We start from the raw sequence: 22469 nt of genomic DNA, 5'->3' as shown, positions 1-22469 counted from the left end.
TGTTTACCTTCCCGCTGGAGCAGTACCTATTTATCTACTTGCACTTTGACGTGCTTTCGAACTGCTAGGTTAGCAGGAGCTGGGACTGAGCAACGGGAGCTCACCCCATTGCGGGGATTCAAACCACCAATCTGCTGATCGGCAAGCCCTAGGCTCTGTGGTTTAGAGACCACAGTACCATCCGTGTCCCACAGTGCCACCCGTGTCCCACAGAGCCACCAAATAGCACACCTGAAAGAGATTGTAGCCCAGCCCTTTCTCACTGTGCTGATCTTCTGCTTGAGAGGCATTTGTTTTTGACATTAGGGAACATTCAAGAATGATGTCCTCCAAACTGCAGTTTGCAATGCTGCAGTCCATTCCACCACCTGAGGACTCCATACCCTCCAACATTTTTCTAATGAAAATAGGGACTTATTATTATTATTATTATTATTATTATTATTATTATTATTATTACCCCACCCATCTGACTGGGTTGCCCCAGCCAGTCTGGGCAGCTTCCTACATATATAAAAACATAATAAAACTATACAGGGCTGCCTTCAGATGTCTTCTAATGGTTGTATAGTTACTTATCTCCTTGACTCAGGGGTCGCATAACTCCCTACCCTCCAACATTTCTCCAATGAAAATAGGGACATCCTATTCCATACCCTCCAACATTTTTCTGATGAAAATAGGAATGTCCTAACATTCTGGGATCAAAACAGAAACTGGGGGCTCAGCTGCCATTAGTAAAGAAAAAGTGTTTTATATGCATTATAACACTGTGACACCAGATGGCGCTGTGGAGTTCCATCTTTCACCAACGTGATTTCTCATTACAGTGGTACCTTGGGTTACAGACGCTTCAGGGTACAGACTCTGCTAACCCAGCAATAGTACCTCGGGTTAAGAACTTTGCTTCAGGATAAGAACAGAAATCGCCTGGCTGCAGTGGGAGGCCCCATTAGCTAAAGTGATACCTCAGGTTAAGAACAGTTTCAGACCTCCAGAACGAATTAAGTTCTTAACCAGAGGTACCACTGTATAAAGTTTGCACCTGGGATGGCTTCTGTAAATCCAGACTGTCCCTGGAAAATAGGGGCACTTGGAGGATCTGAGACTCACTCTACCATATATTTCTGCTCCGGGTAGACAATGCCTCTTACTTCAAGGCCAGGACACTTCAGACTTCAGCTTTAGAGACCCAGAAAGTTTTGACGTTCACAGTGCAAGTCTCCTCCCATACCCAATTTCCTCCCTCATAGGTTGGGCCTCAGCCCAGTGGCGTAGCGTGGGTTGTCAGCACCCGGGGCAAGGCAAGTAATTTGCGCCCCCTAACCCGTGGATTTTAGCACTGATTTTAGCACTGCGAGTGCGAGCGCCCCCCCCCAGATGTTGCGCCTGGTTTGGCCGGCCCCCCCTGCGCCCCCCACGCTACGCCACAGCCTCAGCCTTGTCCTCCATCACCTTCCCCACACAAAAGGAATAGTGATAAAGCAGAGGAGGTGGGGAATGACACAAGTGCCCCTTAACGTGACCTCTGGCTTCTGACACTCCAAGCACCTCCCACATATGGATAGAGCTTGCGCAGACGATAGCCAGTAAATTGTACGTGGCAGCCATTCTAAGTCTGTCTTAAGTGCATTGTGAGTTGAATAACTTTTGTTCCACAGAGGGATGCCTTGTGGTTCTGCAGCTTGAATTCCCGCACCGTGTAACTTGAAGTTCAGTGTTTCAGTCCTGTCAGAGATTGTGCTAACATTATCTGCTCCCAGCCGCACCCTTATCGCAGCACTTGATACGTTAATGCAGAAATTATCGTTGAAATGTCCTCATCAATTTGTCAGGACCAGCGCTCAAGTGAGTCTCGGGTTCTGCGTGGCCTCTCAGGTTTTACCCTCGCACAGAGAGCTCAGACAGTGGTACCCTGCCCTCCCCGCAACCAAAGGGATGCAGCAGTGATGAGCATCAATCCCTGAGCATCTTTGCATGACATCAGCTTGGGTGGGTGGGTGAAAATCTTGGAGTCCTCTCTGCCTGAAACTTGAGGCAGCAGAGGGAGACTGATTGCAACATTAATTATGCATTTTTTAAAAATCCAACAGTTAGGGGGAAACAAGAAAGGAGGGGAATAAAGTACGCTCTGCCTCCTTAATTGCATTTAATTTCTCTGCAGAGGCAAAGACAGAGTGGAAGAAAGGGGTGCGAGAGGGAACCATAAGATTTCCTCTGCTGTGTCAAGGCGATCGGAAGACGCATTGAGCCATAAAGTGCTTTCCATGCTCCCCAAGGTGCTCATGGCTCCCTCTGCTCTGGGGGTCTCTCTGCTCCTGCTGTTCTTTACTTCTGTGCTGCAATGCAAAGGTAAGGAAACTTGAGCAAAAGTTTGAAAGGCTGCTTGTTTTGTGCCTGTGAGCTGAAGGAGAGACTTTGTAGGGGGGCAGGGGGTGCTGTCCGCATTTGCGAGGTCGATTCGGAGCGGCTGCCAAACGTTTCGTATTAAAGACAGCGGTGCAACTCGAATCATCTGAACTCTGGGTCCTGTGTTGCTGTATGTTTATGAAAGAACATTGGCGGCTAGCTTTTGTTCAGTAATACTGGATTGCTCCAGGGCAATCCTGAGTTTTGAATTGAGGGGAGGCGAGGCGAGGATAAGTTGAAACTAAAGAGAGAGAGAGAGAGAGAGAGAGAGAGAAAGGAAAGCCTTCTTGTAAAATATTACTCTGGAATTTGCTGCCACAAGCTGCAAAGGCAGCTCCTCACTTGGATGGCTTTAAAAGGGCATAAGACACATTTATACAGGAGGATGAGAGGTCTGCTAGTGGCTATGAGACTTGATGGCTAATGAATGAAACCTCCAGATTCAGAGGAAGTCTACCTCCAAATCCCAGGTGTAGTGGGTGGGAGAAGAAGAAGAAGAGAGCAATTGTTTTCATGCCCTTCACGTGAGCTATTGCACTGCTGGAAATAGAATGATCAGCTTAAAGCATCATCAGTTCAGCAGGGTTCTTTTCTACTTTGTGGTGCATTTATCTCATTTTAGAGCAGCCTCCCTAACCTGTGGCCCTCTAGATAAGATTGGACCCAACGCCCTTCATCCCTAACCATTGGCCATACTGGGTGGGGCTGGTGGGAGTTTGGGAGTCCAGCAATATCAGGAGGGCAGCAGGTTGGGAAGGCTGGTGCAGACTCCAGACTTGCTGGCCTTGTGCTCCCACTGTTTAGATGACAATAATACAGGTATGCACAACTTCAAAATATTGTAACCCAGCTCTGCTGTATTTGGGGCTCCTCTTGCTCAGTTTTGCTGATAGAGTCCTTGGGCATCTGCCCTAACATTCTGACCTGATGGTACCCCTGGTTCTCTAGTGCTTTATGTCTTCCACATTCTTTTAATAGAAAGTGCTGGATCTGGATGAAGAGGTGCTTTTCTTCATGGGATATTAAAAGCAATATTTAATATTTGTGTGGATGAATCACAATACCTTTTGTTTTTGCAAGTAAAGTGCAACTTTTTTTTTACTTTTTAAAAAATGATTTAGGCTTGCTACCTTAAAAACACACCCCAAGTTTTGAACAGATAATTTTGGCTTTTTATTCTAATTTCAAGTTTCTTATCATTTGAACTAACTGGGGGCAGAGGAGACTGGAGAGATGGAAAAGTGCACATTTATTCACAGACCTGCGGAGAACAATAAAGCACTGGGGTGGGGGGTGGGGGGTGGGGACATGTTGTTTCAGAACCTGTTGCCTGAGCCAAGTTGAACTTGGAAAACCCAGTTCTGTGTATCACTCATTGCTCAGAATGGCGGGGGTTGAAATCATTGGACGGCAGCAACGGTGCAGAGAACAGATGATTGTGTTGTTGCTCAGGCTTCCTGTTCCTGACAACACAATGGACCGGGTTAGCTAATGATCATCTGTCAATTAGGGGCTCTTTGGTTTGCTAAGCAGTGGGAGGAGAATGTAGAGGAGTTGGAAAATACTGGATATCTGCTGTTGTTTGGTTGCCATCCCAAGACAGGTTTGAACATGGCTTTCATTTTGGGATCATCCCTCCTCTTAATGTAAACTAGCACAATGTTAATGTTCTGGAAAAGTGACCAAAATGTGGAATGTCAGGACAAAGTGAGGAAATTGTAGCCCTCCAGATGTTGCTGGGTGGACTACAGCTCCCATCATTCCTGGTTGTAGGCACGATGGCTGCCAGGGCTGATGGGAGATATAGTTCAACAACATCTGGAAGGCCACAGGTTCTCCATCGAGAATTGCACATGTGGTTTCATGATTGGTGGCAGAAACTGTCTTGAAGTCCTTGTCTCAAAATCCCGTTGAAATGAACCTGGACGAGGGATAGCTCAATTGGTAGAGTTAGAGTCTCTTGATCTCAAAGTTGTGGGTTGGAGCCCCACCTTGGACAAGAAGATTCCTGCATTGCTGGTGGTTGGACTAGATGACCCTTGTGGTCCTTTCCAAACCTACGATTCTATGATTCTATGGAAAGAAGGTCGGGTGAGCACAACATGTTTGTTCCAATGGGTCTTGATTGGGGCACATTTTCAGCAGGGCTGTGGCCAGATTTATTAGGGATACTGTAAATAATCCATAGGGACACGGGTGGCATTGTGGGTTAAACCACAGAGCCTAGGACTTGCCAATCAGAAGGTCAGCGGTTTGAATCCCCGCAACAGGGTGAGCTCCCGTTGCTCGGTCCCAGCTCCTGTCAACCTAGCAGTTCAAAAGCATGTCAAAGTGCAAGCAGATAAATAGGTACCACTCCGGCAGGAAGGTAAACGGCATTTCTGTGCGTTGCTCTGGTTTGCCAGAATCAGCTTAGTCCTGCTGGCCACATGACCCAGAAGCTGTACGCCAGCTCCCTCGGCCAATAAAGTGAGATGAGCACCGCAACCCCAGAGTCGGTCACAACTGGACCTAATGGTCAGGGGTCCCTTTACCTTTACCTAAATAATCCATAAGAACATAGCAGGAGTCCTGCTGAGTCAGACCAAAAGGTCCACCTAGTGCAACATTCAGTTTCTCAAAATGGCCAGTCTTAAGCTCCCAAGATGCCCACAAGTAGGGCAAGAAAACAACAGCCCTCTCTAGTTGTTGTTCCCCGGTAGCTGGCATGCAGAAATAGAGTGCCTCGGAACATGACATTTCCATGCAGCCATCAAAACTGAGTAGCCATTGATAAACTCACCCTCCTGAACCTGCCTAATACCTTACCGTTAAGAAGAATCTCAGTCAGCAACCGTCTCTCCCTGTCTTGTGGCAGAGAATCCTATACATTAATTGCACATTGTGCAAAGAAGTACTTTCTTATCGGTCCTGAACCTACTGCCAGTGAATAATTGGATGACCCCGAGTTCTAGTATTAGGAAAGTGGAAGGAGGGGTATAAGTAATTCTCTTATCCACTTTTTCAACACCATACATAATTTGATAAACCTCAATCATGACCCTCACCAAGATACTCCCCGCCCAACTGAAAAGCTCCAAAATGCTTTTGGCTTTTCCTTGCAGGGAAGGTGCTTTATCCTTCCAAGATGAACATAGGAAACTGCCTGATGCTGAGTCACACCCCGTGGTCCATCTTGCTCAGCATTGTCTACACTGACTGGTGGTGCTTCCCTGGGATTTCATGCAGGGGGTCTCCCCTATTCCTACCTGGAAATGATGGGACTTGAACCTGGGACCTTCTTCGTACAAAGCAGGTGCTCTACCAGCTGAGCTACAGCCCTTCCCATCATTTGGGTGGACCTTTTCCAGCCTTACAATATACTGCTGGAGGTCTCTGAGTACAAGTTGCTGGAAATCACAGGAGTGGTTTCCTGCTGCTTTCATGTCCTGCTTTTGGGCTTCTCATTGGGGCTTCTGGTTGACCACTGTGAGAGCAAGATGCTGAACTTGATAGTCCATTGGCCTGATCCAGCAGGCTATTCTAGGGGCCATCTAGATGTTGCTGGACTACAACTCCCATCATCCCTGGTCATTGAACATGCTGCCTGGGGATGATGGAAGTGGTTGTCATTAGCTGTACCAGGCCAATGGACTATCAAGTTGAGCATCTTGTTCTCACAAGGCCAACCAGATGCCTTCTCTAGGAAGCGCACAAGCACAAGGGCATTCTTCTCTCCTGTGGTTTCCAGAAACTGGTATACAGCCACTGACTATGAAGCCAAAATATTGTGGGGGGCACTAGGTTGGGGAATCGTGTTCTAGCTCAGTATGACTGGTAGCAACTCTCCAGGTTCTCAGATATATAAGGACTTTTCTCAGTCCTTCAACCTGAATCCATTGCAGGTCAGAGTGTCTGGAACTTTAACCCTGGAAATTCACCTTCAAAGAAGACACAGCCAGTGAGGTAGAAGCTCAGACAAGGTTAGCTGATGGGGTGTCCTCCAGAAGCTCTGGACTACAGCTCCCATGAGCCCAAACCAGAACAGGCAATGGTCCATGATGCTGGAAGTTGGACCCCACAACATGTAGAAGGTACTATGTTGGCTACCCCTGAGCCAGAGAGATCAATCAGCGAGAGAGAGGAGGAGGAGAGGGAGGGAGAGAGACTCTAAACTAACTCTAGAAGATTCAATATAGGCAAAAGAAAGGGCTTCTTCATGCAACACATAGTTAAACTATGGAACTCATTACCCAAGGAGGAGGCAGTGATGGCCACCAGCTTGGATGCCTTTAGAAGAGGATTGGGAGAAATTCATGGTGGAGAAAGCGGCCAGTTACTATTAGCCATAATGGCTGTGTTCTAGCTCCACACCTGTATGCCTGTCTCGGTTGCTGGAAATCACAACAGTGTTGTGGAGTGTTGTTGGGTTTCTTTGGAGCATGTGGTTGGCCAGTGTAAGAACAGATTGCTGGACTAGATGGGGCATTGGCCTGATCCATCAGGTTTCTTCTTACATTCTTAACCACTCAGCTCCCTCAAATGACTGCCACTTTTCTCGAAGATGGATTTGAATGAAATTCTTCCCTTCCATCAGAGGGTGCCCTGCCTGCCTCAGTCTGCATCCCTGCCAGACATCAGTCAGCCCAAGGCTGCTCCAAATTCCACCACCTCTTTGCCATTTCTAGGTGAAAAACAACATTCATTGTGTTCCTGGCATGTGAAAAACTAACAAACCCCAATGTGCTGTTTTTTGTTTTATTTTTTTCTAAAAAAACAGATCCCACTCCCATCTGCTGCATGCAGGAAATATGGGGGTGGAAGAGATAGAAAAGCTTGTTTTACTCCTGCGTACTGGAGTCTTTTTGAAAAGGGCTGAGAAATGTGTGTCAAAGATTTGTTGTCAAAATGTGTGTCACTCCTGCTCCTTCCAAAAGCACAGGTCCCCAAAGCCATTGGCTGGGAGCAAGCCAAGTCCACTAGCCCTTGGCTCAGCACATGCACCTCCATGCTCAGTTTGCAGAATCCAGGAGCATCTTGGGACTGAGTTCTTCGGCATGATGTTTTCAAGAGCCCAGTGAATCTATGAGTCCTCCAAGCTTCTTCCCTCCCTTCCCGACAGCTGGACCATGGACAACCCATCAAATCCTCTCTCTGTCATTTTAGCAAGAGTGCATAAACCACCCCCTCCCCCCAAAAAACCTCAATAGCAGAGGCAAAAGGCCCAAGAGCTAATCCTGTAGCCAACCCTAGCCAGCTGTAGACCTTGCTGCATGCCAGTTGGATCTTTAAGGGTCATTTGGAAGAGACAAAGGCAAAATCTGCCATTGAATTACCCAGCCAGCCTGCTTTCAGCGGACTCCCCTAATTTGTTTTCTTCTCTCTGCCTGGCCCTCCCCGTCTTCTCCCTCCAGCTGCCTGAAGCTCGTGCGCCCAGCTAGCTTAGAGGAATTATGGATGGTATGAAAAGGCAGAGGGGTCTGCTTGAAAAGCCTCCTCTAAGGATGCTCTCCCCCAAGCACCTGCAGATCTATTCCAATTAGGGGCTGCTTGCAAAGTGTGAATTGTGCCCCAGTCTTAGGAAGTCATGTTCAGGGAGAGACGTGGCAGGCAGGCAGGCAAGCAGCAGCTCTGCTGTTTTGACCTGGCTTTTTCCCTCCCATTGTGAGCTGCCTTGCAAGATAAGCTTGCATCAAAGGAAAATTTCTGTGCTATTACTGCTGGAACAGCCGCAACTCTGAAAGTAGAGGTGGGCGATGCTACTTTTGGTTGTTTGTTTGTTGCATCAATTCATTACAATTCACCGATTTTAACAAGATGGTAGCAAGTCTTTGTCTTCATAAGGTCCACTGTTTCATGACAGAACAGAACCTGATCTGGTGGAAAAGATCAAGAAGTCTTTTAACAATACTTGATCTTCCTAGTTTCTGATGTTCCCCATCAGTTTCACCATCTCTGCGTACTCCATCAGTTTTGTCTGACATTCTTCTCTTGTTGGTACTTCCCCTTCCTTCCATCTCTGGGCTAGAAGCATTCTCGCTGCCATCGTTGCATACATACCGTATTTTTTGCTCTATAACACGCACCCGACCATAACACGCGCGTAGTTTTTAGAGGAGGAAAACAAGAAAAAAAATATCTTTTTTTAAAAGTAATATTTATTAAGGTTTTAAGGGTTACAAAAAACAAAAGTAAAAACACCATATTAAACAAAAGCAAAACAACACATCACAATAAGTAAAAGAAAAAAGAAGAAAAGAAAAACAGAAAAACAGAAAAATACAAACAATTAAAAAACACAACAAATCTTCCCATAACTTATCTTTCATTTACTTGTTTCCTTGACCTCCTCACACCTCCATTTTTTGTATTCTAGTTCGGTTAGCTATTTCAGCAAATCCTTTCCATCTTTTCCAATTTTTGTCCTGTAATTTATCTTAATATTAATATAACTTTACTTTCCCTCCTTTCACCAATTAACAGTCTGTTTTTTTCTAAACCTTTATAACATTTCTGCTAAAGCCACATAACTTCATTCCAACATCCTTCTAACATTCATTAATTTTACAATGTTTCTGTAAACGAAACAGTGGATGTATGATTTTTGTGGTTCATGCTGTGGCCACAGACATGTGATCTGACGGTGAGTTTGGGGTAGCCCAATGCAAAAATCCTGAGGATCCATGTGGAGCCATGTTTGCAACCACGTTTTTGCACCACTGCGGCCCCAGGCAACAGTGGGTGCGTGATTTTTTTTGGTGCAAACTGTAACCATGGACATGCTATGTGATCTGATGGTGAATTTGGGGTGACCCAGTGCAAAAATCCTGAGGATCCATGTGGATCTGTGCTTTGTAACCACGTTTTAAATGGGGAGGGAAGGGAAAGCACTCAAGGGACAAGGAGCACACGTGGGGTGGGTCGAGAAGGATGCTGCTAATAATGCAGAAGAGGGGTATAAGGGGAGAAGGCGCCTCTCCTCTCCCACTTTGCTCCTTTAAAGCAAGCAGGCTCTGCTTCTCTCCCTCCTCCCCGGCTCACCCCCCCCCCCCGCTCAGCGAGCTGAAAAACTTTGCTGCTATTTAGCGAGCTGAGTGGGGAGGAGGGACAGAGAGCCTGCTTGCTTTAAAGGAGCCAACTGGACAGGAGCCGCTTACACTCGTGTAAGCAGCTCCTCTCCTCTCCTGCTTTGCTCCTTTAAAGAAGCAGGCTCTCTGTCCCTCTCTCTTCCCCACTCACCGGCTCTTCTCCCGCTTTGCTGTTTCAAAGCGAGCCACGGAGGAGGGAAGCATTCGCTGCGTAACACGCACAGACATTTCCCCTTACTTTCCAGGAGGAAAAAAATGCGTGTTATGGAGCGAAAACTACGGTAAAAAGTCTTTTATCCTCTTTCAGTATCTCTTCACCTATTATACCTAACAGAAAAGCTTCTGGATTTTTTTTTAAACAAATGTGTTTTTAAACATTTTCTTTAATTCATTATATATCATTTCCCAGAAAGCTTTTACCAGTGTACATGCCCACCACTAAGCTGTTTACAATCTTGATTAGAGCCGATTGGAGCACCCATCAAGCCTAAATGTAGCACATAGTCTGTTTTCAATGAGGGAATCACATTGCATGCGGATGGGAAGGTTAACCTTTCCTTCCACAACTGCATCCTCCACCCCCAATCATTCTTGCATTTCCTTTAGGCTGTGAGTGGGGAAGAGCCTCCTATTTACTAGAATAGTGTCATGGTCCGGGTTACAGGCAGTCGGAGTCCTGGCTCGTTACGTCAGGACCGGGGTAGAGGTCAGGAAGGAGGAATCAGCAGTCCAGGGTCAGCAGTCCAGGGGTCAGGAAGCCAAGGGTCCAAGAGTCAGGAAACCAGGAGTCAGGAAGCCAAGGGTCCAAGGGTCAGGAAACCAGGAGTCAGGAAGCCAAGGGTCCAAGAGTCAGGAAACCAGGAGTCAGAAAGCCAAGGGTCCAAGATTTTTTTTTTTTTGCATGCAGAAAGCAGTGGCAGGCTTTGGGCTCTCAAATATCAGCGGCACCCTGTGTGATGCTAAAATTCGGTGCCCCCCCACCTCTTGCTCTCCATTCTACAGCATTGTTGTAGTGCCCCCTGTAGTCCAGCGCCCAGTGCCGCTGCATGGGTCATGCCAGTCTAAAACCACCTCTGCAGAAAATCACCTTCAGGGAGTTTTACTGCCAAGAAGATACGGTCAATGACAGACATTGTTTTCTTTTCCAGCTTCTCCAGCTTATCATAAAACAGCCAGCAAACAAGCAAACTTGACTAAGCCTGCTCTCCGCCTGCTCTCTGATTATTTATTTTCCAACTACAAAAAGGATGTCCGTCCTGTTCGGAACTGGAGGAAGACCACCAATGTGGCCATCGATGTCATGGTCTATGCCATCCTGAGTGTGGTAGGTCTTCTCCTCCTCCATCTCTCTCAAATGGTCCAGGTTTCCTGTTCCCATGTATCACTGTGGGCAAGGTGACAGACATGATCTACCTGAATTTAGGTAGCCCTTGCCATCTCCCAGGGAGATACAAGATTTTTATTTATTACTATAATTTATTAAATTTCTATACCACCCTTCATCCGAAGATCACAGGAGGTTTACGATATAAAAACACAAAAATGCATAACATAGCAAGAAATGAAAACAATACCCTCCCACTCATGTCCAGGTTTTCTGCTTTGGGCATTTAAAGAAGCTGGTCTCCACAATGTCTCACATCAGCAATGGGGAACACCTGTGCCCCCCATGCTGCTGGAGTATAATTCCCATCATCCCTGACCAATGGCTATGCTGGTTGGGGCAGATGGGGAGACTGATGGGAGTTGGATCCCAGCAATGTCAGGATGTTTGTGTTTGTGTGTGTATGTGTGACAGAAGCTTCCCATCCCTGATTCACATGACAGAATTGGAATTTATCTGTTGATTTTAAGTGACTAATGAAAGAGGAGGGGTTCACTTCTAAAGCATCACTTAGGATTGTTTTTCTCTTTCCAGATGGGTACATCCATGGTGTGTTTCTATGCATGTAAAAAAAATGCAAAATGTGGGCAGTACCGAATTTAGGTGTTCCATCAGCTCAAGGATTTCTACTTGTGCAGCAGAACTCCCCTTCTCCTTTTCCTGTGTACGGTTGGGGGAACTTTCAGAACAGATTTAGGGGTGCAAGGGGTGAGGAGAGGACAGAGGGGAAGTTTCTTTGCACAAGCAGAAATCCTTATTCTGATGGAAGGTGCTGCTGAGTGCTATGCTGGATACACCCTGTAAATATACCAAAAGAGTCTAAAAACATAGGCATGTTAGAGATATAGTGCTGGGACTGGCTGCTTCTTCTTTCTTACTGTGCCTGCATGCACTGTGTTGTTTGTTGTCTGATTGCTTATGGGGGCTCCCTGCAAATTCTTTAAGGTGTCACCTTACTTTCCTGCAGCCAGCCATATAGGGAGGTCAATAGTGAAACCGACCCTTTGGTTTCATTAGCCTGATCTCTGCTTCTCTGTTTTCAACAACAGGATGAGAAAAACCAAGTCCTGACAACGTATATCTGGTACAGACAGGTAAGAATGCTGTGCCAATGGGAGCAATTTGCTCTCCTCCTTTCCTGCCCAACCCCTTTGACCTAGCAACTTCTCATCACTGACACCACATAGGTCTCTTGATTCATAGGATGCAACCTTCTATTCACTGGACTCCATAGTCCCCCTCTGCTGTGCTGCTTCTGCAGACTATTTGGCTGGGGTTCTGTACTGGAAAGCTAGGCAGCATCTGCCATAAGCACTAAGCATTTGACAGCATAGAGAGGCAATTAAGCCCCATTTTTCCCAATACAAGTTGCTCCTGGTGTTCAGACTTTGTTTTTGGCATCAAACTGTCTCTAGAGACAATGGTGTGCACCTCTGGGGGAGAAGTCACACCATTGCATTAGTAGCACCAACGTGACCCTGGGGCACAAGCCTGGGCTAGGCTAGCACGCTGATGGTTTGTACAGCAATTTAGAAGGTCACTATTTTGGGTACCAAAGGAAGAAGGAAGTTTGCCCCACAGCATGTTTGAGGGATGAAGTAGCATAGGAGGGAAGATGAGAGCGCATGATGTGAGCAGCTTATAAATAAAACAGGCCTCACCCTCAGAGGTGCAGGTGGGTCAGAAGGCTGCATCTTACAATAGAAAAAAGAAAAGAGAAGCATGCTAAATGAGAAAAAAAATGAATGATAGGGAGCATCTTGGCTCCCACCCAACACAGACAGAGGCTATTACTTGGAAGTAAGGATGATATATTTATTCAGACAAGTAACAGTACAAGCTCAGCAGCAGATATGCTGCTTGAGAGTCACAATTTAGGAGCTAAAAAGCAGGGCCAGAAGTTCAGAACTGGACAGAAGTGATGGAGATGTCCCAACAAGATCCCCCACCTCTCCTGCTTTTAAAGATGAGGTGAGGCAAGGCAAGGCGTGTTCACTCACAAGACTCGCTTGCCTTGTGGTGATGTTGAGCTTGCCAGCAAACACTCTGTTGGGGCAGGTGGGGCTGCTCCCATCTAAGAAGGTGGTGCTTGGTTCTAGGTGACAAGACTGGTCCCTCTTGTGTAGGCTTCTGTTCAGCCTCCCCTTTTGGCTGATCAAAGCCCCCCACAGCCTCCACTGAGGCTCTCCGCTCCACAGGAATCTCAGTACCCCTGCTCCCCCTTTCAAAGTGCAGAAATGGGGTGGAAAGTGAAAAATTCCTCTCCTCCAACCCAGGTATGCACAGGGAGGAGGGGAAAAGAAAACTCAACCACAAGTTTCTTAAACAAAATAAAAATGTTCCTTCCTTCCTTCCTTCCTTCCTTCCTTCCTTCCTTCCTTCCTTCCTTAGAGACCAACTAAGCTCATACCAATAACAAACTTAGTTGGTCTCTAAGGTGCTACTGGAAGGAATATTTTTATTTTGTTTCAACTACGGCACACCAACATGGCTACCTATCTGTAACAAGTTTCTTAAAGTTACAGTTAAACAGTTATATAGCTCTGTCTGTGCAAGTCCTGGCTGTCTAAGAGATTGGCAACTCTCCAGAGCCATTCTTTCCTCAAATCAGATCCCAGAATAGAATAGTTGACACCTAACCACAAGTGGTTCAGCACAGCACCCCACCTACTTATTTCCATCTACCACTGTGTCAGATCCTCCCTTCTGTTTTGCAGCACTGGATTGATGAGTTTCTGCAGTGGAATCCAAGGGACTTTGACAACATCACACAGATGTCTGTCCCTACTGAAGCCATCTGGGTCCCAGACATTCTTATCAATGAATTGTAAGTGCACCATCCTTCTTGGGTTCTCTCCCCCCCCATCCTCTTTCCACATTGTGGAAGCCGAAAATATGGGATGGAAGAGAATGTGAGGATTTATTTCTGTTCTCTCACCGTTCCTCCCTTCCCAAGCCAACCTCTCCACTTTGTATTCTTGACAATGCTTTTCCACTGGCTTGCCCCTCTGTGTACTGTATATTGCAGATGGGGAGAAGGCTGAGAAATTGGGACGGTTCCAGTAGTGGAAAACTATAAACACTCATAATTACCCTTGCTGTGTTGGGCGTGGGATTCAAATTTTCTGAGGAGAGAGAGAGAGAGGGAGAGACAATGGAGGGGCAGCTGTGGAGCCGTCAATGCATACTTGGAAAAGAGGGAAAGAAGGAAGGAAAGGTGGGAGGATGGAGTTATTGTTCTAAACCACCCTCCTTCTATTGTGACCACTGGAAGACCTAAGCAAGGATCAGAAAGCCGCTTTGGGGAGGAGAGGAAAATTCCCTTTCCGTATTCATGTTTGTAAGGTAAACAGCTTCATTGGACAATGGGTGCATTATTTTAATGGGTCATCACAAGAGAGAACACACTTGAGACCTGGGGTGGGGGGGATAGGAGAATTACAGGGTTCATAGGATTCAGAGGAGAATTACAGGGTTCATTCCTGAGACAGACCTATGGTCCATCCATGTCTAGTGTGGTATAGCGGTCAGAGTGTTGGACTAGGTTCTAGGAGACCAGAGGACAAATGAGAATCTAGGGTAGGAGAGGCGGAATGTGGTGGAGCGACTAGAATCGTGAACAGGGAGCATGCTGCAATGTTTTGTTACTGGTAACCACTTGTAGCTCAGCATCTGGAATCTGGGATGGAGGAGTTCCATTGCTTGGTGGGTTTTGACTGCAGCCCAAATGGTTCATGTTCTCTCCCCTCACTTTGGCTCCCCCACTCTCTGTTTCCTGCAGTGTGGATGTGGGGAAATCCCCCGATATTCCCTATGTTTACATCCTCCATCATGGGGAAGTGCGGAACCTCAAGCCTGTCCAGGTGGTCACTGCCTGCAGCCTGGACATCTATAACTTCCCCTTTGATGTGCAGAACTGCTCTCTGACCTTCACCAGCTGGCTGCATAACAGTACGTGAGCAGTTGTGTTGATTTTGCCTGGTGGCTTGCTGCATGCTGGGAGAAGAGGCCATCTCCCCTCAACCTCCTCCCTGCAGAATAGGCTTGTCAATAGCTGCTTATTGTGATGGCTAAATACAAGCATCATATGAATATGCTTCCTACCTCCAAGTAGCAGATACAGGAGCAAACTGTTAGAGGTGTGAGTCTCCCAGGAATACAGCACTGAATGTAACCCACATCCACACTACATGTTTCAAGCACTATGAGACCATTTTAAAGAATTCTGGGAGCTGTAGTTTGCTAATGATGCTGAGAGCTATTAGGGGATCCCTGTGGGTTAAACCACAGAGCCTAGGACTTGCCAATCAGAAGGTCGGTGGTTCGAATCCCCATGACGGGGTGAGCTCCCATTGCTCAGTCCCTACTCCTGCCCACCTAGCAGTTTGAAAGCACGTCAAAGTGCAAGTAGATAAATAGGTACCGCTCCGGCAGGAAGGTAAACGGCGTTTCCGTGTGCTGCTCTGGCTCACCAGAAGCAGCTTAGTCCTGCTGGTCACATGACCCGGAAGCTGTATGCCTGCTCCCTCAGCCAATAAAACGAGATGAGCACTGTAACCCCAGCGTCGGTCAATACTGGACCTAATGGTCAGGGGTCCCTTTACCTTATTCCCCTCCCAGAACCACAGTTCCCAGAGTGGTTTAACAAGCAATCCCTCTTCACAGGGAATCTGGGAAGTGTGGCTCCAGAAGGGGAATAAGGAGTCTCCTAACAACTCTCAGGACCCTTAACAGCTCCCAGAATTCTTTGGTAGAAACCATGACTGCTTAAAATGGTATCACAGTGTTTTAAATGTATGGTGTATATGTGGCTTAAGACAGACCTTTTATGTGATCCAACCTGGCAAATTCTATGGCCACCAATACCTTTTAAATGAACCTGATTCTCACACGGTCCCATTCCTTCAAGTGCTAGGCATGCACTCATCTTAGCTTGTTGAGTTGTGGCCCATTCATCTGGCATTTCAGTGACTAACAACAACAACAACACATTTTTCTATCTATAAGACGCCCCCATGTATAAGATGCCCCCTGTTTTGGGGGACTCAGATTTAAGAAAATGGGAGAGATCGTATGACGCCTCCTAGTTTTTGACATTATTTTTAAGGAAGAAAACCTAGTCTTATACATGGAAAAATATGGTATTTATATGCCACTCATCTGACTGGGTTGCCCCAGCCACTCTGGGTGGCTAATATAATGGGCTCTCATTTTGGAACCCGCATTGTGGGGTTTTCATGTGTGGCCATCAGTCCAAAGTTATATCTTTGATGGGACACACAGAAAGGTCATCAAATCACTTGGAGATGGGTGTAGCATGGGAAAGGGAGGGGATTCCTGCAGGGGATGATATCTTTGGCACCCTCATCCTACTTTTCTTCCTGTCTTCTGTTCCTCAGTCCGGGACATTAACATCTCCCTGTGGCGGACCCCAGAGGAGGTGAAACATGACAAGAGTGTCTTCATGAACCAGGGGGAATGGGAGCTTCTGCACGTTCTCAGCCAGTTCCGAGAGTTCAGTGTTGGTGACAGCGACTTCTATGCTGAGATGAAGTTCTTCGTAAGAAGTTTTGGTGGGCCTGGGCAGGGGTGGTGGGTGGGAGCCAGAAACAGAATCTTCAGTGCATATTATTTGTTAAAGAAGGCTGGAGGTGGAAGAGTGGTGCAAAGCTCTGGCGATGAGAAGCTGCTGCTGCAACTTTCTTGCTAGTTTTCAAAAGGAGGAGTGAGGAGAAATGGGTTTTCTCTACACTGGAGCTACCTGAATCCAGAAGGGGAAAAAAGATGCTTCAGTATCAGAATGAGGCGAGTCAGTCTGCTGCAGATTATGACCTATACCTTATAAAAGCACAGGGTTGTAGCCTATTAACTTCTTCTCAGCACAGACCTACTGAAATTCATGAGCCTAAGTTATCCATGCCCCTTAATTTCAGTGGTCTACTCTGAGTGTGGTGTGTCATTGGAGGCAAGCCACAGGAACTACAGCTCAGCTGAAACAATTCATTCAGAAAGACCAAAAGGCACCCCCAATTTTTTGTGTGATTTTTGGCACTGCTCGCCAAACATCATTCACCCTCACCCTCATTTTCCCTCTTTTGTCCTTGGTCACTACATCATGTAGCAGCATTCAATTGCTTTGTGGCATTGTGCTTCAGGACTGCAGAACATCATGTTTGATGACTTCTTAGAAGGCTGAATTTCTAAGATATCATTAATTTCTCTTCCTGGTTTTCCCCTGAGCATTCCTTTCTTGAAATGCACATTCAGAGAAAATGGGGCCTCTTCCCGCAATATATCTCATAACTTATATATATTTTAAAATCATCTTACCCAGTGCTTTTTTTTAAGGGAAAATGATGCTGGTACTCACCTTGAAGTTGTTACAGTAAGTGCCACACTTAATTTTTTTTTAAAAAAAATCTTTATTGGAAATTCAAAAAGTACATAATTATGTGTGCACTAAACATGGTGAGACTTAAATAAAAGAGAGAAAGAGAAACAGAACCTGTGTAGAAAGGAAAATAAAGGGTGGAGGGGAAAAAACACACCCAAAGCTGTATATTTTACAAGGTTGTTATTGTACTTCATGAGATCTTAACCAACTACAGTATTTGTAAGAATGGATTCCATTCCAATTTTTTGGCAAGGGAAGGTGCTGGTACTGTTTACCCTTGATTACCCTCAGGTAAAAAAGCACTGACCTCACCAGATTCCCAACTTTGAAATATTATACTCAGCTTGGAGAGGTCTTGCAAACCCAGTGCGACTTTTCCTGAATTCCCTGCATCTTGACTTTGGTGCTTTTCTAATATGATGAAGGTGAACATTTTGGGGCCATGTGTTGCGAAACCATGGGCAGTGGAATCAGCCAGCACCGCTCCAGGGAAGGAAGGGTTAACCTTGCCTAACAGGCAGTTTTGCAGCGAGCGAAGGGCATAAATATTTCAGCAGCAGGAGGAAAGACTGGGCAGTGATGCACATCCCAAAGGACTCATTGATGCCCCCCTGCCAGCTTAGCCAGACGCCTGGTGCCAATGGAGCCCTTGGCTTGTGCCACTTTGCAGCAGCTTAGGAAGCATTAAATGGGACGATGAATTTGAGGGAGAGCTAGCCACCCATTAGAGCATGTCTCAGCTAGACCCAAAGCCCATGCCTGACTCCTTGTGCCTTGGCAGGTGGTCATCCGAAGACGCCCCCTCTTTTACGCCGTCAGCCTACTGCTTCCCAGCATCTTTCTGATGGTCATGGACATTGTGGGCTTCTACCTGCCTCCTGACAGTGGAGAGAGGGTCTCCTTCAAGATCACCCTGCTCTTGGGCTACTCTGTTTTCCTGATCATTGTCTCTGATACACTGCCAGCCACGGCTATTGGGACCCCACTGATAGGTAATAATAATAATTTTATTATCTATACCCTGCCTATCTGGCTTGATTTCCCCAGCCACTCTGGGTGGGGACATAAAACGTTAAAAAACCTCCCAATACAGGGCTGCCTTCAGATGTCTTCAAAAAGTTGTGTAGTTCTTTATCTCCTTCACATCTGAAGGGAGGGCATTCCACAGGGAGGGCGCCACTACCAAGAAAGCCCTCTGCCTGGTTCCCTGTAGCTTCTTGAAATGAGGGAACCAGCAGAAGATCCTCGGAGGAGGACCTCAGTGTCTGGGCTGAGCAATGGGGGTGGAGATGCTCCTTCAGGTATACTGGGCTGGGTAAGATCACAGCAGCCCCATTGACAAAAGCATGAATGGGATGAATTGTGCAGCATGGCTGGTGGTGCCTTGTGTTCAGTCAGTTGCGAGATAAATCAAGAAATGGTTCAGATGTGCTCATGACATCGGCCATATTATGATTATTATTTTTTTATTAGTTGCTTTCCATACCCAAAATGTTTCAGTTCCAGAAAAAAACCCAAAGCAAAGGCTGAAAATGCTTAAATACATCAGGATATACAAAAGCCTTGGTGTGCTCCATGGGGATTATTGGCAAGTTTCCTAGGTATGCCTTCCTGCTTTTGAGGTTTTTTTGCAAGCAGTCCTGAAGTGTGGGTCATGGCCAATGAACTGCACAGCTTGGGCTACCTACAGCATCATCTGAACATTATTCCATGTGTGAGAAGGTGTGGTTGAGGTGCAGATCTCGGCCCAAAGAGGAAAGGGAGAAAGAATCTAGGCTAAGAAATGTTAAAGGAGTGTTCACTGAGGGAGGAACAACAGCCCCACACAGGGTTTTTGAGGAGCCCCAAAGGCTGAGATGAGGGGGTGTGAGAAATGGAGGGCTTGTTTCTGCTGCTAGAAGCTTTATCTCATAGAATCTTTGAATGGGAAAGGGACCCTGAGGATCATGCAGGAATATGCAGCTATCCCTTACAGGGATGGGACCTGCAACCTTGGTGCTATCAGCGCCACTCTCTAACCAACTGAGCTACTTAGCTCAGAAATGGACTCGGCTGAAGGTCATGGCTTTCTTCCAACAGGGGTCTATTTTGTGGTGTGCATGGCGTTGCTGGTCATTAGCTTGACCGAGACCATCCTCATAGTGCGACTCGTGCATAAGCAAGATCTACAGCCTCATGTACCTGACTGGGTGAAGCGCTGGGTGCTGGAACGGGCCACCATCCTGCTCTGCATTCGAGACAGGAACACGTTCTGTCCGGTCCACACTCAGAGCTCTGACATCTCCGGGAACATGGAAAACAATGACAGTACAGGTAAGAGCAAGATCAAAGTCCCAAATGGGAATGGAAGCGTGCGAACACTCTGTTCAGATGGATGCCCATATCAAATGGTACATTATTGGGGATAGAAATGCTAACTGAGTGAAAGCAGATGGAGCGCAGAGAGCGAGAGAGAAAATAGCTGTTAATATCTTACTGGACAAACTGAACAAAAACAGGACATAATATGGGGAGAAATGAACAGAGAGGTTTGATCTTATTTATAGGCCTTGGAGACAGCAGGGGTAGACATGCAACCAAACATACAGGGGAAAATTTCCTCAGAACTACATAGCCAGGTGGCAATGCCTGTGATGGAGTAAGCTCTCATTGCTCGGTCCCAGCTCCTGCCAACCTAGCAGTTTGAAAGCACGTCAAAGTGCAAGTAGATTAATAGGTACTGCTCCGGCGGGAAGGTAAACAGAGTTTCTGTGCGCTGCTCTGGTTTGCCAGAAGTGGCTTAGTCATGCTGGCTACATGACCCGGAAGCTGTACGCTGGCTCCCTCGGCCAATAAAGCGAGATTAGCATCACAACCCCAGAGTCGGCCATGACTGGACCTAATGGTCAGGGGTCCCTTTACCTTACATAGCCAATCAGAACCTTAGCAAGGATCATGGCAACCTGGCTGGTTGCTAGACAACACCTCCTCCACCGCCACCTATCTTGATTGGCTGTCTGTCAGCTGCGGCCACCCTTAGGTTCCTAACCGAATGATCCTTGCTGTCATATTAAGTTATTGAAATGATTGCGATGAGCGAAGTGGGGAGCTGTTGTGAACAGACCCAGGGCACTTAGGCTGGGACACAGCTCCCCAGTGTGTCCCTCATATTTGTTTCAGCTTTACCGACTATTTCCTTTACCTCTCTCCAGCCAAACTGAACCACTACAGCTGTGAAAGCACACGTGACTTCGAAGGAGGAGCAAGTGGTACTATGACCCAGCCACAAGGGGAGAGCTCACTGGTGGTTGAGAGTATCCTGCAAGAGATTGCAGCCATCCGCCAGTTTCTGGAGAAGCGGGATGAATTCCGTGACATTGCCCGTGAATGGCTGCAGGTGGGCTACGTCCTGGATGTTCTTCTTTTCCGGGCATACCTAGTAGCTGTGCTGGCCTATAGCATCACGTTGGGCACTCTGTGGTCCATCTGGCAATATGCCTGAGACACACACCATACAGATAGGTTTGTCAAGCAGTTATGCTTGATGAGTCTTTTCAAGGTCTTTGGACTCATTGATATGTAGAACTTAGACCCAGGCTCTGAGGTACTGCTCATGGACATGCATCTTAAGATTGGTGGCTTCAAGTGTCTCTTAAGACTAGTCAATGTGTATCTATTTTGTTATCAAGGTGCAATACTTGCCTAAGTGGCTTGTGATCTGCCATCCCCAATTGTCTTATCTGCCAAAAAGGGCAGAAGCACATGCAGTTGCTCCTAAGCGATGTTTGTACACATCCTAAAAATAAATAAATACCTTATGATGCATGCCAGTTAAAAACAAATTCCGATTCTGGCTCCAAACTGGATCCCAGAAGGGGAAAGGAAGATGAGTTGCATGGAACTATTTTTTTTATTTTTTTACCCTACCCTAAATCCAGTCTTCCTGCTTTCCACCCCAATTCTACATTTTCATTGCCAACGCTCCATTGTAGAGCACATTTCCCACCTCCATCTCAGCACAAAGGAGTTTCATCCTGGTGGCCAAGCTATTTTGCTTTAACTCGCCCTGTCAACCCGAGAATATGCCAAATATAGAAATATATTTGCAGTGGAAATAGAAATCTTGCAGTGGAGCTTGCCTAGGATTGCCAATCAAAAGTCGGCAGTTTGAATCCCCACAATGGAGTGAGCTCCCATTGCTCGGTCCCTGCTCCTGCCCACCTAGCAGTTCGAAAGCACGTCAAAGTACAAGTAGATAAATAGGTACCGCTCCAGCGGGAAGGTAAATGGCGTTTCCGTGCGCTACTCTGATTCACCAGAAGCGGCTTAGTCATGCTGGCCACATGACCCGGAAGCTATACGCCGGCTCCCTCGGCCAATAAAGCAAGATGAGTGCCGCAACCCCAGAGTTGGTTACGACTGGACCTAATGGTCAGGGGTCCCTTTACCTTTATCTTACTACTGTATACAAAGAAAGTTTCACAGTGGAGAACCAAAACCAGGGTCACATCTAGTCATTTGCTACAATCCTTTCCTCCCTGCTGCATCTGTTTACTGGGTTTGAGGCCAGTTGTTGCTGAAGACTATGTTCTACCAGCATTTTCTCTCCCTCACATGTACCCTGATGCCATTTCTTATTGGGGACTATATTTTTCAGACGTCTTGAAATGTCTCAGACATGTGCTGCCAAGGGTGCATGATGCTCAGACTGTTCACCCATTTTGTAAATAACGTTCCTCCCCACCTGTACAGTAACTAGCTGCTTGCATTAACCATTTCACCTGAGCCATCTGTAAAGCAGGCAGCCTCTTTTCTCGTGATTCATCCATATGTTGTGCAATAAACTGGATGTTTCTTAAGTTAAATGGAATGTGCCAGAGTTACTCATTACAGCCAGAAAGGAGGTGGGGGCTATGGGCAAGGAATGAAAGGGCATGGAAGACCCCTTGGTTAAGTATCTGGAGAAGGTAAGACTGGTTCTTCTTTTTTTAAAATCAACATTGATTCAGCATTGATTCACTCATTAAAAACACTCATCCCAGGCTTGGGGGAAATGCAAAAACATTCCCGCATGTGATAGAGCACTAGAAGGTATAAGAAGATAAGATGGCAGTTTCCACTTGGTCAGTTTCTGTTGGTGTGGGAATGTGTAAATCCTAATCTAGAGATTCATAGCTGTCCTCAAGTCTCGATGAAATTAGCAGAACATGTTAGTCACATCCAGTTTAAATCCCAT

The 22469-nt window shown here is 46.5% G+C and overlaps 1 protein-coding gene across 2 annotated transcripts; it reads left to right on the top strand.

The window, feature by feature from the left end:
- The first annotated feature begins 1970 nt into the window (after nt 1-1970).
- HTR3A (5-hydroxytryptamine receptor 3A) lies at nt 1971-20983 on the top strand. 2 transcript variants are annotated; one of them, XM_081889921.1, is made up of 9 exons: nt 1971-2352; nt 10625-10800; nt 11910-11954; nt 13578-13687; nt 14642-14811; nt 16260-16420; nt 18036-18246; nt 19334-19567; nt 20446-20983. In XM_081889921.1, exons 1-9 carry the CDS (start codon nt 2268-2270, stop codon nt 20733-20735), a joined length of 1482 nt encoding a protein of 493 aa, XP_081746047.1. In that variant the 5' UTR covers nt 1971-2267; the 3' UTR covers nt 20736-20983. The 2 variants fall into 2 exon arrangements, with proteins under 2 accessions (XP_081746047.1, XP_081746048.1); XM_081889922.1 differs by having other exon boundaries at nt 1972-2352; nt 10634-10800.
- The last annotated feature ends 1486 nt before the right edge of the window (nt 20984-22469 follow it).

This window comes from Podarcis melisellensis (genome assembly GCF_964234715.1).
Source record: "Podarcis melisellensis genome assembly, chromosome: 15".
NCBI classification, from domain to species: domain Eukaryota; kingdom Metazoa; phylum Chordata; class Lepidosauria; order Squamata; family Lacertidae; genus Podarcis; species Podarcis melisellensis.
The sequence above is the reverse complement of the archived record's forward strand: the minus strand, read 5'-3'. Positions and strand labels throughout refer to the sequence as shown.